Source organism: Lottia gigantea (assembly GCF_000327385.1).
Source record: "Lottia gigantea unplaced genomic scaffold LOTGIsca_34, whole genome shotgun sequence".
Classification (NCBI taxonomy): Eukaryota; Metazoa; Mollusca; class Gastropoda; family Lottiidae; genus Lottia; species Lottia gigantea.
In genome coordinates this window covers 2,185,871-2,200,633 of record NW_008709146.1, presented here as the reverse complement: position 1 = coordinate 2,200,633, position 14,763 = coordinate 2,185,871, and the positions used below count along the sequence as shown (strand labels likewise).

At 33.5% G+C, this 14,763-nt stretch overlaps 1 protein-coding gene across 1 annotated transcript; it reads right to left on the bottom strand.

The window, feature by feature from the left end:
* Window positions 1-10,685: 10,685 nt before the first annotated feature.
* LOTGIDRAFT_190618 (hypothetical protein) lies at window positions 10,686-11,890 on the bottom strand (the record flags this gene model as incomplete). The annotated part of the gene is made up of 1 exon (XM_009058521.1): window positions 10,686-11,890. The coding sequence occupies one exon, from the start codon at window positions 11,888-11,890 to the stop codon at window positions 11,327-11,329; it is 564 nt and encodes a 187-aa protein (XP_009056769.1). The 3' UTR covers window positions 10,686-11,326.
* Window positions 11,891-14,763: the final 2,873 nt, after the last annotated feature.

Here is a 14,763-nt window from a genome sequence, read left to right as displayed (position 1 = left end):
TTGTTACCCTTTTCGTTGAATTTTTGTTATAACCTTGTAATACTTAAATAAATAAATTATGAATATTTTACACACCACTTATTTTACATCTTTTATTAGAATTTAATCTGCGCTGCAATGGTTTTGATAATGCTATGTCTATCCTCGCGGTTTTCGTTTTTCCGATAACTTCAGATAATGTACTTTTGTCAATAAAGCAAGAAAATGATGATGCTTGTTCTTGTCGAAGGCAATTGGTAACGGATGCACCAACCTCATGGTTCCGTGTCCGAAATGAAATGAAATGAATGGAGTTTTACGTCCTACTTTTCTGCACCATGTGGGCTAATGAAGACGGGCAACACCATGCAGGGTGCGATGAGGGAAATTTTGCCAGGACATCGGCATTAGCCTGCTCTTTTTCGATTTCCAACTGTCGAGGAATCTTTAACGTGCACAGCCTGTAGCACACGGGGCCTCGGTTTATTATCCCATCCGAACGACTAGACGCTTTTTTCAAGTCAGGCCCTCTTACCTGTATCACTGACACGGGGAAACCGGGTTGAAAAATCCGAAGGTATTATCTCGACCTATGCCGGGATTGAACTCTGGACCTTCAGGTTAGCGAGCAAGCGTCTAACTCACTGAGCTACTGCGGCTCCCGGTTCCGTGTTCGAGTGCTCGCAATATATTTGTGATCGATTGCAACTTCGCATAACTTCTGTCTTTTTCTACCATGTAGATTTGGTCGTATGTCCTTTCTACTGACCTTATTTTCTTTGAAATAATAGCAACTACTAGAAAACACCATTCAGTACCATCAACAGTCTATAACTGTTAAGCTAAATAAGTCCAATTGAATTGGAGCACGTTGCATTAACACTAAGAATCGATAATTTTCACGATATCTTCCCTGTTTTTGTGACTTTATCACCTTCACTCACAGCTGTACTTTGATAGACTGTCATTGATTGAGATTTAGTCTGAATGAGAAATGGTTCCGTGTTGTTTCAAGCATCTTTAAATAAACTAGTTCTTATTCATTATAATCAGTTTCTGTGTTAAAATTCTGTTGTCAATATCTCCCTTCAAGATGACTAATTGATTCATTGGTTCTAATATCACACAATATCGCAGTAAAAGAAGCACAAGCCATATATCTTTTGGGTTGTATGCTTGGCCTAGTTTAGAAACGCCTTCAAAAATATTTAACCATGGTGAAATACTCAATTGAAAATCATGAAGACGATTTGGGGTGCTGTATTGAATCATGCAATTCTCGGCCCTGCTTACGAAGTAAAGGCTGATATGTCTTGGTTACTTCTTATTTTACACAACATGTGACATCTGATTTGTTTCAAAATAATACAAGCATTTAAAGAAATATTTCAAAGGATATATAGTTCCGCTTTCGACGTAATCAATCTTTGACATTCCAGTGTCAACATCACGAAGAGACACACCGCCAAATCCCAACCCAAGAAAGATTATATATACAGATGGATGATGCAAAATTCGGAAGCAATACGAATCAGCAACAAACATGAAGTAGAACCAATGGGATCACATCAGAAACCTTGGTAACATTAACTTTATTCAAAATTACACCATCGAGCATATTTAATGCAAGGGCAAACATTGGAGCATAGGGAAAGCATAGATTTCAGCATGAAACAGCTATAAATATATAGTATAAAGTGATATACATGTATCAAGAGCAAACATTTGGAATCATTGATTATGAAATCGGATTAACTGCATAGATGAATGATGATACTAGAATACACGTACACTATATCATGCTGTGTACATTCAATTTATAAACTGAAAAGAATTTCGTTTGTAAACAGTTAAATTTATTTCCACTTAATCATGATATAAAATACAAACGACGGGAAGAGTTATATGATTGGAATTCATTTACCGTGTTTTTAGATCAATAAACCACTGGCAATAGAATGACATTTACTATACAATTACTACTGCTCGTATAAAATACTATGTATTCATGAATAAATCATATATTAGTATATAACAAGGTACATATTATTGTTTGTTCTAATTAAATCAACTTTCCTCTAATTCTAGTCTATAACCCAAAATCGTTTAAAGAGGCAGATTCAACATTTTCGGTGGTTTAACTTTTTGACACGGATATTTGTTTTCTGGACACACATGGATTGGAAGGTTCAAATTTCGACGGTGTGCTGTGAACAATATTACTGCTTAGCTTGGTTTTCAAAAATCAAGTTTCTCAGACTAAGGTAAGGTTGGTCAAGCAGATGGTGAATCAGTCCATTTAAATACATGTACATGTAAAAATCTACATTATGATTTTCCTTTCTCTTTTGTCTCATGAACAAGCTGTTTGGCTTGAGATATGGTGGCTCAGAGACAAAGTGTAGTGTTATCGCTAAATAAAAAAACACGTTACAACGATCCGAACCGCAAAATTCCACGCAACATATTGACAATCCATTGGTAGCAGCTAATGAAAAATGGAATCAGGTGTCTAGAATATCGACCGTAATTTGATTCATTCTGGAACTTAAAGATATAATTGATGTTTTGAATGAGTCGTTTTATCACAATGGAAGGTAAGTGATGACAAGACATACATTTTATATAACACATATGTCGGCGTGTTCGGAATGTCAGTCAGTCAATAATTCCAATAGATGTAAAGAACGTCTTTTATTACCGGGAATAACACATCGCGAAACAAGATGTAACTTGTAACTAGAAGGAATTATCGTTTTTTCTAATTAAAATAAGGAATGAAGCCATGGTATAGTTAAACTTACCCATTTATTGGAACGAAGAGACAATAAGAAGAATAACTCCACGGGCGGGTTTTGTGTACTCTGAAGTTGGTTATTGTGTTTGGTGATACACACAGATGAAAGGAGCTGATAGTAGTGATTTCACGAAGACGAATGCCGTATAGTATATCCCTGTGTCGTGACTTAATGTGGTATTGTAAAATACAAACATTGCAAGACAAGACAAAAAACTTCAGGAACTGAACAGTTTATCTCAGAATAATAAAAATCCTGGAAGTCTGGAAGACAAAATGGACGTGAAGAAATTTACAGGATGATGTGTTACTTTTCAAATCAGATTGATGTGTTACTTTTCAAATTGGATAGAAACAAGTGTTAGACGTCCTTAGAGCTTTGTGAATGTCTGGTAATATTCAGCTATTGTTTGAATGATTAGATATACGTAATCGTTGTTATTGAAACTAAAGTACCGCTCTGTTCCTTCTCGTGGATTCAATTTAATCAATTGAGACGATAGTCGTAGACGTTATGAGAGACACTGACTTCGATTTGTGTTTATTCAGTGGTATTAGTCCAAGATCTGTCTGTAGTACTAGACTGAACTGAGCAGGCAGTAAAAGAGAAGAGAATGGGGTCATTTTCTACAGAATGTTTCATTGATTTTATGTCATATATCACAAGTTGTATGACTATAGATTAATTTGACCTGGTTATACAGCCTGCGGAATTGGAGTAAAAATACTCACAGATTAGCCTTGGCTGTGAGAAATAGGAACCGTTCACCGTTTGACATTTGTGGCATGTATTTAATACCACAATTATCGGAACTTTTGACTTAATTTAGATGTTGATTTTTGTGTGTTCACTTCCAATACGTCTTGTGTAATTGTGGAAACTGTTTTCGTAGGTGTGGGTTTTATTAATTTGAACGCTTCTCTGATTTGACAAAACGTTCTGTTTCAAATTTTAAGATTTTATTGGTGGTGTAGTTAGAACTTTCAAAGAAGCAATACACCAAGATGTTCTTAAAACGGATGTTTGAAGCTAGAGGGACTTAACCAACGTCCTTGGAATTTACAACAGAACCTACTTACTAATTGTTCAGCAACCTTCAATGCCTGCAGGTAAATTAAAGATACTATCTCTTAAAGATCAAACGGAATTGGTGAGTTCGAAATATAACACAATGGCACTTCCGGTTTCAAGCTGAACACACCTACGATATCGATTAACATATACATGTCATTTATAGATCTACATGCTATGGGAGAATATATAAGAGTTGATATTTAAAACCGACAATGATTAATATTTAGACACTAAACATTCTATTTCTGGGTTATTTTATTGATTGTGGTATAAGAATTGTCTGTGTAATATGGAGTATTTGGAGGACTTGAAAAGATAGTCTTGAGGTCACGACGTTATAGAATAGCGTCGGCAGGTCCGTAATGGGCAATGACATGAAACTTGTCAATTTTGGACCCCATACTTCCGTGCATCAGCCATAGGTTTCACACACGAGGGTAGGTCTTTCCTATTCGTTTCCGATACACCATAGACTTCAATAGTGTAGGTTATATTTCTGTGGCAAAATTGGTGCGTAAAAATTGATGATGCACATTTATTGAGACTAAAAGGCTACCTTATCACCAATCATGTTTGGAAGATTTGCTACAATAGGAATATAAGAATTCAGTCACCTGGACAGGCTACTATACAGTGCACAGCTTGATGGTTTTCTGCAATAATTCTTCACCTATTGAATTTGTGTACAGTAGATGTAAAACACCAAGATATAGTCTAAGGTCTGCTTTTCAAACTTCGGGAGTTTCAAATACAGACGTCTTTTGATAAATCAATTTTAATTCTTGGGTGAAAAGTGAAAGAAATCCAAGGTTATATATAAGACATGATGTAATTTATAGTAATGATGGTTTCTATGAATAAATACACATCAATATTGATCTTAGTCTAAGTTTCGTCTTTAGTTATTCTTGTAACGTTCATAGACTGGAACAGTCGTTTACATTTCTATACTTTAATTTTAGAGATACTGTGAAGAGATTTACTTGTGGAACTATAACGAGGATTTACTAGACAATGGATGTCCTCCAGTAGAAATTCAAATTACTTCCACAATACGAGTGGCTTTGGCAGTTTCTAGGATGTATTGAGGAAAAATCAAGTGTTAAGGAAATGTAACTTGATTGGTTTTTGGATACTTCGTACGAAGTAAGTGAATTTGTAATGGTAATAAGTGAACATTATATTCGTCTATATGAAAAGATAATTTGTCAATGGATAAAATTGTGGTTGCAAATTTATAATGGTATTAAGTGAACAAGGTAATCGTTTATATCAAAAGATAGTTTGTGAATTTCGTTTCTGGATTAACCCAAAAATGATCCGAGGTGGAATGGAGGTTTGTTCATATAATTAACATTAGTGAGTGAAAGTTAAACGCTCCTGATAGTAGAAACCTAAGTGAATTGAACGAAGGTGTCATGGTCAATAGAAATCAGATCAAGAAATAATCTAATTGTTTCCGTAATCAGATCTGAGGCCCACCAGCGTTTACCGTGAATTTCAATCACCTTAGCTGAAAATATAAAGCACAAATCACAATCTCATTACAAAGACCGGACTGTTGGTCACAATCTAAATGTTTATGGAATGGTATACTGGAAAAGTGTATTACATAAAATATCACGGTGGTTTGACGTGTTTCATAGGAAGTGCTTGAAAGTTAGTTGTGTATGAATGTGTTGATTCTAATGCCACCAACGATCAAGATGTCGTGTAGTGGTTACTCTGGTGATGGTTGGAAAGGGGATATGATACCAGATCTCTCATCAAGTTCCTCAGATAACTCCTCAGACGAAGAGGAAGATACCGAGAAGAGGAAACAATATGAAGCTGCCAAATTACAGGTAGGTCTTTGGTCTCTTTGTACATAATCTGTTACGCCCGAGTTCATACAGAAGTTACTCTGTTACTCTTTTCGTGTAGAACCCATGCCCTTCTTCCAATTTTTCATGTTCGTTTCATTAACTGTTTCTTTGTGTGGGCGCTTTTGCCACCTCGTATATTTATATGCAGATTTCGGCACTTTTATTTTTCAATATAGCTTATCGTTTTGAAATTAAATCGTGCAGACCATCAAATTTTCCAAGAAAGCGAATATTTAGTTGCCATGTAGTTTATACTTGAGCCAAATAGATTGCAGACAATAAGTAGAAAAGATGCCACTAACGCTAGATGTTTGACCTTGGTAACTATACATCGTTTACAGTTTAATAATGCAACTAAACAAATAATGAAGTCTGTGTTCTTTTTCATTTAATGAGTGTCAAGAATGTAACAACTTTGATGGCTATTAAATACATCTTTGTGATAGTCAAACAGTCTCTTGACCTTTCCATTATATCTCCAGTCTTTTAGTATACCATAAAACTAATAGAACCATCAACTCGTTTTTTTCTAGCAAATTTCTTTTATGAGTGGAATGAAGATGGATGACAAAGGTTCTACTGTTTTGTGTCAAACATAAAAATATAATCAAGATAAAAACACATCTTATAATATAGAAATATTCTCTTTGAACTGTAAATGCAACAGTTAAAGGCTCAAAGTCAAGAAATATAAAAATAAAAAAACCCAGTAAAACTGTGAGACGAAAGAGATTTTTGATAATTTCAACATTAGTAAGTAAAGATGAGTTTCCTTTTTTTAGTGTTAAAATAACCAAATTTTTTGATTAATAGGTATTTCAATGAATTATCATGCATTCTTAATCACATCATTATGTCCTTATTGCATATGATTAAAATTTTTCAATCAAACCAATCATAAATGCCCATGTATGTATAGTCTGGATAAACAAAACAAAAAAAAAGACTTTTTGACCTTGATCGGTCACTCATTGGAATTCTGCTGGTAATTCTTTTTTAATTTTGCTAATTATGAATTAATTATGGACCTGTGAGACAAACTGGTATTTTTCCAAGTCATTAGAACACATTTACTTTCTATTCAAAAAAGTATTTGCACTTTTTATTTTCAGAAAGGAAAATAATCAAACCCATCTTTAACGTAAGAATCAATAATTGTATGGATTAAAAATAATTTCTGTTTAAAAATTCGCTTTGATGTTGTTAATCTATGATTACAATTTAAAAATCAGTAAAATATATGAGATGTAAGATTTTTAAAATATCAAACTTTTATGCAAAATTTAAGACATATATCAACGTAGTTATCAATAATTGTGATGATTCAAAACATTTCCCGAGACTTCAAAAGACTTCAATTAAAACTTTGATCTTGTTTGACTCTGAACATTTTACAACAGACAGTGCTTTCTGTTTCTGATTCAATGATTAAATAACCCCCGACTTATTCGTTTTGCTATAGTTTGAATACCTTAAAACCAATCATGTTTAGAAGATTTGCTACAATCGGTATGATTCTGGTTATACGCTATTATATAACTCTCAGAAATGTTATGACAAGAGTGCTAAAACGTCTTGAAGAGTTCCTTGATGACCTCGGACCCTCTTTTGGTATGGAACTATGGTCAGTATGGTCCTCATTGTACAATGGAAGCAGTTATCTTTTCCTTAAGACAACCATTTCCTTTCGTTTTTTGGGCAACAAATGTCTTCTTCGGAACCGTAGAGCCGAATTGTGGCCCACAATCTACGCTAGTTGTAAATCGATATCAAGTGATTGGAAATCAATGTACACCAACTAATTATCAATCATATCTTTTATTAGTCATTCATACTAATGACACGTTTCCTTTATAACATTATAATTGAGTCCTGAATAATGACTTTCATTATTTGCATGGTTCAATATGTAATGTTTGGTGTAAAGAATGTCAGGTAAGTTTATAGAATTATACACTATAGATCAAATATACACTTTTTGTTATGTGAACTTTCTGAAAAGTATTCTTCTTTTCATACAACAGTGACACTTATATTCATACCCCAATGACTCCCCTTGTTTATTGACTTATATTCATACTAGTTGTTCATAATGACTCTCAAGTACATTGACTCATATTCATACTAGTTTTTCATATCTGTTCCACATTGACTCTCATGTTCACACCATAATGACTACCAAGTACAGTGACTCATATTCATACCCTGATATTTATACCACTTTGAATCATACTTCAATGTAGCTCAACTTCATCTCAATGCACCAACTCTCATACATACAATAATGTGTGATCCTCGTCAAATTCATCTGTTTTGTGGATATATGTTTTCTTGCTCATCGGTTTTCAAAACTCACGATATAAGTAAAAAAAATTTTCAAGGAACAAACATTTCTAATTCTGCACATTAAAACATGTTATATTTCTGAAAGGTAGCATGAAAATATTCAAAATAATAACCAAGGCAATTTAAAGCATTTGAATAGATAGATAATAAAACAGATAGACAATAAGGGAATAAAACAATAAAAACCGTATAATAATTGTTAAATTAGACATTCACATGTATTTTATTGTCGTTATTAGCTACTTTCTAAACACGATATAATATTTTCTTTTCTCTGATAAGATTTCCTGCTGATATAGAACTATTTAAATGTCAATTGCTTTCATGGATATGAGACATCATCGTTATATGCTTGTAGTTATATATTATAGTTTCCGTGATAAGTGTCTTCCCGTAAAATCGTGCTGGTGCCTAAGTTTGTTTTCATGAAGTCAATGTGAATTTCTTTTCTGACCCAAACGAATTTATGTTTTTCATTCGGGTTATACCACCATGGTGTTGGCAATGAAATTATACATTTATTGGCAATGTTTTGATCTAGAAGATGTAGTCAAATCATTAGATACTATCCGCAGAAGATGAGTCAACAACCTTGGTATTATCATTCAGTACCTGATGTTTACTTCAATCATCTAATCATCTTACATCTAAACTGACAGCAATGATATTTTAGCGAATTTGACGGAATATAAGTTTATAATTAAAATAATGTACATGTATGTAGTATTTTATTGACATCATTGGAAAGAGACGTTGAACATTTCTATTGTTTATATTCACCGAAGTATTCTGGTAATGTTATATTAAATGAATTATTGAAATGCTAATACACAAATGAAAATCAAAAATATATTCCATGCTGAAGGATTTGTATCAAAGCTTAGTGTTTATATATATATTCAACAGATCTGATGGAAAAGAAATTGTTTATGGATATTTCAATGTCTAGCCTTGAACAGAAAATTGTACATGGTTAATGGAATGTTTGATATACATTATGGACATAAGTAACTATTCTCTGACAGGGGTGCACAGGGGTGCGAAAGCCATTTCCAATCACGGGTCATCTTCACAATGGTCAGTGCATTACGTCTTCATCTTATACATTGACTGCAATGGCCCACTTTCTTGTTTCACGGTTAGCGATTTGATTGGATTTCATGCGTAATTATTTTTTTACGGTATTTCTGTCGAGGATTCAAATTGGCTGAATTCGCTACTGAAATGACAAAAATTGATCTTGAAATGTCTGAAATGAATCTCTGTCCAAATTTAACCACTTGTTCTCTTTACAGTTCAATAAATACAATCCATATCACGAAATTCCTTTCTTTGATCACAGCAAACCAGAAATTTCCCTTAAGATATTGAATTTCTGTGTGGGTTTATTGCAGACTGTCGTTATCAATTTGTAAGTGGTTGTAACAAATTTAATCGCTTTAAGGAAATAACAAATTTCCAATGAACATTAAGATCAGTACCAGCGGGATCAATTATCAATAAGATAATGGACAAAATCGATGAAAGTTGGACAGAAGTCCATGAAATGCTTCAACTGGGTTAGGATTTGTGAACATGTATATAAGAAAAAGATATCTGGGGGGAATATCACTATAAACTATATACATACAGTGTATATAAAACATTTCGTACTTTCATTAAGTGGATATGATAAATCATTTTAGACTTTTCATTACAAAGAAAATTTTCAGCTTGACTAAATTTATCGACTTTAATATCTAACTTTTACCAACTTTTATCTTTGGACTTTTTATGCTGTAGTATTCCTTGGAAAACAGCAATGTATTTTCTTCGTCAAGGGACTTGGGTATTGATTTGGGGCTTAAATTATTCATTTACTGTCTAATGAAAATAGAAAATTTTATGCCCAAATTATACCAATAATAATTCATTAGTTCTGTTGTTGAACAATGAAAAGTGAAATATAGGCCGCTTTCTATACATCTGGTATCAAAGTCAAGAAGTCTCTGTAGAGTAATGAAAGCTATTTTTATCCAGATAGTTATCATAAAATCGATGTTTTAGCTTTTTAGCTTATATGTAGGAATTTTGATATCCTAAAACTTTAGTACCCAAAGATCTATAATTTCCAATATTGTTGCAAGGGTAGGCATAAAAGACATTGTCTACTTGCCATATTATGATGTCCTATCTAGGAATATACTTTGAAAGATTTTCATTTATACAAGTACTAGATTGTCACTACATTTGCAATACCATAGTTCACTACAAACGGTAACCATTTGGGCACTTATTTATGTTTACAATCATAGGGTACATTACCTTCACTAACTTCTTAGCTAGGTACGTTCATAAGCCTGAAAATATGTTAACGAACCTTCAGTGGTATCAGACATTTATTCAAGAGACATACATATATATCGGTGATTTGCATCCATTCTATACCCCATTTCTCCAACCTCTATCACCTTAGGCTTTAAAGACAACCCTTAACCATATCAATGCTTTCCGGTGAAATTGACATACAGCGGTATACTTGACGCATTACAGGCCATATTTTCTCTATCGTACAGTACAGTCCTGTGCATTGAGTTATCAGGAACCACTCTACAACTTCAGAAAAAAAACAATCATTAAATATAAATATTTATTACAATATTATATACTTACAGAATAAAAATGATAAAATCTTGTCTCTGATTGGTTGCCGAGTGACGTGAATGTGTCAGATATCTGTCTCTACGCCACGTTAAATATATGTTATCTTTCACAATGTTCGACTGTCATCATAAAACATTTTACACAATTACTGCAAGACAAACTGAATTATCACATGATATATGAAAACGTTAGAACAATAATACATACAATTTAGACGGCATTATCACAACTGATCATACGTTACACAGACGATAATTTCCCGCATTTTTGTATGTCAAAATAACCTAACTGCATTATACATTTGATTCGGATAAAAACCAACGGGAAATAAAACTTGTTTGAAAAACAACTTATCATGTAAACAAAAAAGTATACTTTAGAGATTGTACTTAACGACTTCTCTGTTCCACAGGTTATAATTTTTGCCTCCAAGAACAAAAGAAAGAACCGCAGAATAAATAGCTAGCGATAAGCAGAATAGAGTGAAATCGTTGAAATAGGCTTGACTAGTTGTGAAGCTAAAATTGTTTCTCATCTGATCAAAAAAGTTAAAATATAGGATTAAGATATGTTCCACGCACGTCTCTTTTGGTCTCTTTCAGAATAATGTACACTAAGCGATCATGACGTAGATGGTTGGGGTTGAGGTTGTTGTGGAGGTGGGTTCGAATCCTCGTCATCTTTTTCTTTCGAACCATGTTTAATAGTTCTGGTGAATGCTAAATAGTCAAATTTACCCTCCATAATTGGAGAGCAGTTAAATAATTCATCCACCATATCTTCACTCCATCTATCTCCCATTGTCATCATGCATTCCTTCAGATATTCTTCACTAATAAACCCAGTGTTCTTCTCATCAAAACAAGCGAAAGCGTTCTTTATAACATCTTCAGGATCGGTACCGTTCAATTTCTCACCGAATAACGTAAGAAACATGGTAAAATTAATAGGTCCTGGTGCTTGACTAATCATAGCGTCCATGGAATCCTCTGTAGGGTCCTTGCCCAATGAAGTATACATTTCTATCAAATCATCTCGATCAATATAACCATCTCTGTTTTGATCTATCATGTTAAATGCTTCTTTGAATTCCTGTATTTGCGCCTGGTTAAACATTGCAAATACATTGGAGGTATACCTCTGGGTGCGGGTTCGCTTATTCTTCTTGGATTTTAGGCTCGACATCTTGGATCACTTGAATAAGTCTTCCTCAAACAACAATCTATAAAGACTGAACAATTCACAAATCTTATTTGAAAACTTCGAAGAAAAATGGCGACTTCCTTCTTCCTGATAACTGAATTACTCGTCTGCCGAAATTGCAGAGTCAAGCTCTTCCAGTATTTTTCCACATAGTAAGACACTATAAACTGACTCATTATACGAGTCTATCGTATGCCAGATGTACTGTAAGGTGATAGCATCGCACCCATCCAAATCGTTACCATGGATACGGAGTGGTACACAGATCACGCTTTGTATTTATATCTATGAGTCAAATCCTTATCACGTTTTTAAGGTATCAGAAGTTGGAATAGATAGAAATCGTCTGTTAATGTGTTTTTGACATTTTCTCACTACAGCCTACTATGTTACACTTGCTCCAAATTAAGAACAGAAAATTTCTTATATTTTGTGATACGATTTTATAATTAACGAAGTTGTTCTTTATTCTGAATTCGTTCTGGATCTAGAAAATCCAGGTATGAATGTGTTTATAATATTGTAAGATTGGTCAGTTGTATTGGTAGAATGGCGTTTCAGGGGAGAGAAACGTTGTATACTACAAACAGCAATGATATTACTGATCATATATCTCGATAGTCACATCAATTTTTGTGTCAAGTCAGGTCACATTTAATCCTTTTGAAAGCGTTTCAGTCTGTCCTTTATTAAGAACTTGTTCCTTTGTAAATTTGAAAAGCTTTAATCTTGTGAGTTTGATACATATATTACAAAAACATTTTATATTATCTATAGGAACATGGCTTATCTTGGCTTGAATCATAATAATGCAATATAGTATATTATAAAAGTATATCGTAATTTTCACGGTTATAATATCTTGATTATTCTATAGATCAATCCCCAAGGGATTCCCTTGTATTAAATTCAGACCAAGCCTTATTTATTCAACCATGATAATAACTAAAGGCTTTACAATTCAACTCAGTGTAAGTATATAGGTTTTTAGTTACCCAATGGTCGCAAATAACTTATGACTATTTATAAATAACTACAACTTTCTAAGGGGAATATATACCGACAGTGTCAAATGTCCAAAAAATGGAGACCAACGAGGTAAGCTTTCGTACATCTCATATTGTTCATTGGACGAGTTTCGAAATATCACCTTGTTTAGTTGAAGATTGTACGGAGTAATTAAAAGTATATATAGTAATGGTAGTTAGATATGTTTTGATGGCTCTGCGGGTAGCATTATGTATAGTTACTCCTTCGTCAGATTTCCTCTTTATTCTTTACTTTATTCAGGGTTATGTCCCTTTTCATGCTTATGTAATGCTAGGTTTTACCTTGCATCCTGACTTGCATGTTTTGAGAAAACGGATATATCATAGATTAAGAAGAATCAAAACAAAGTTCTCAACTGTATCTGTGCCAATAGAGACCAAGTCAGGGTTTAATGTTAATTGGTACGGCGACAACAGTGAACAGTTATGCATGTGTCCACTTCATTGCAATGCTGACTTCAAAAGTTCATTAAAGAACTATTGTGTTTGTTGTGTTGGACTATAATATCGATGTGTCGGGATCATAGAAACTTCTAATCGACATTTTCAATTATAAAGTTATGTAACCTTTAACTAGAAGTACATGTCTAGAAAGATCCTCATCTGTTCTGTCTATAGCTAGACAAACAATTTATGATGGCCTGAATAGGCTGCTATCTATAGTGTCTTGCTTACTCAATTTTTAAGTACAGGGTGTTACGTAAGTGAAAATTTTCGAAGACTTATCCAAGTCTTTCATAACTCGTTTTATTGTATTGTTGAATAGAGACTTCGTTAGCGGCAGTCGTTTCTCGGTGTTGAAACACAGCACGGAATTGCATGAATTCTTGACCATTCACTGACCTTATATAGACTTTTTCATTAGTCTTTAGACATTTGCAGACAGTTGTTACTTTAAATTGTCTTTCTTCGCGTTATTTTATTCAGTTGGTATACTCCTATCAGTCAAAAAGTAGAGATACTGCCTATACCCAAAATCCACCAAGGTTCTTTATCTGATTATTCAAATAGTTAATCAATGTTTACAACTACTCTTTGGGAAGCTTTCTCAGACAAGCTGCATAGGTAGGGTTTTCATAGCCTCAATCCTATTAGATAGATAGACAATTTTAACTACATGTACACACAGATATGAAGTTGTAGGGTTCCAAATTTCAAGTTCCAATCTTGTAAACCTGCTACAGAGAGTTTAGTAACCATCTTTGGCCTTTTTCAATTTCAGATATAATTGATACCTAGATAATATTAACAGAATGATACAACATCAAGTCATTTTATTTAGAGGAGATGCAATGACTTGACGTTTTAATATAATCACCTCTTGCATTTAACTTCCTGGTTTGCCTTGCGTGATAGATATAAATTGTGTATAATGAATGCACCGTGTATCTAATGAAACGTGTTTTTGATATCGTGTTAACAAAGTCGAAGAGATTGTGCTTTACTTTGTAGTTTAGTTTGTAAAAAAATGTCACGGAGACTAATCCTACGAAATCGATTGATTCTGTGCAAGAATATTGAGTTATGACAGTTACTGAATCTGAATCGCATGTCTTTTATACTTTTAAATTGCTACTTATACGTTATGAGTTTATAATACCTTTTGATAAAAAAAAATGTATTGATTTATTTTTCGAACATCGATGAATATATTTTTCTGTCTATCCATGCATGTAGGTCACAATGCAATCACTTGCATCAATGGTTTTTCCAGCTGACCTTTCGTGTTTTATGTTAACTATATATAATCTGAATTAATCATAAATAAATGAAGCATTTTCGCGATACCTCGGGATAAAGTGATGC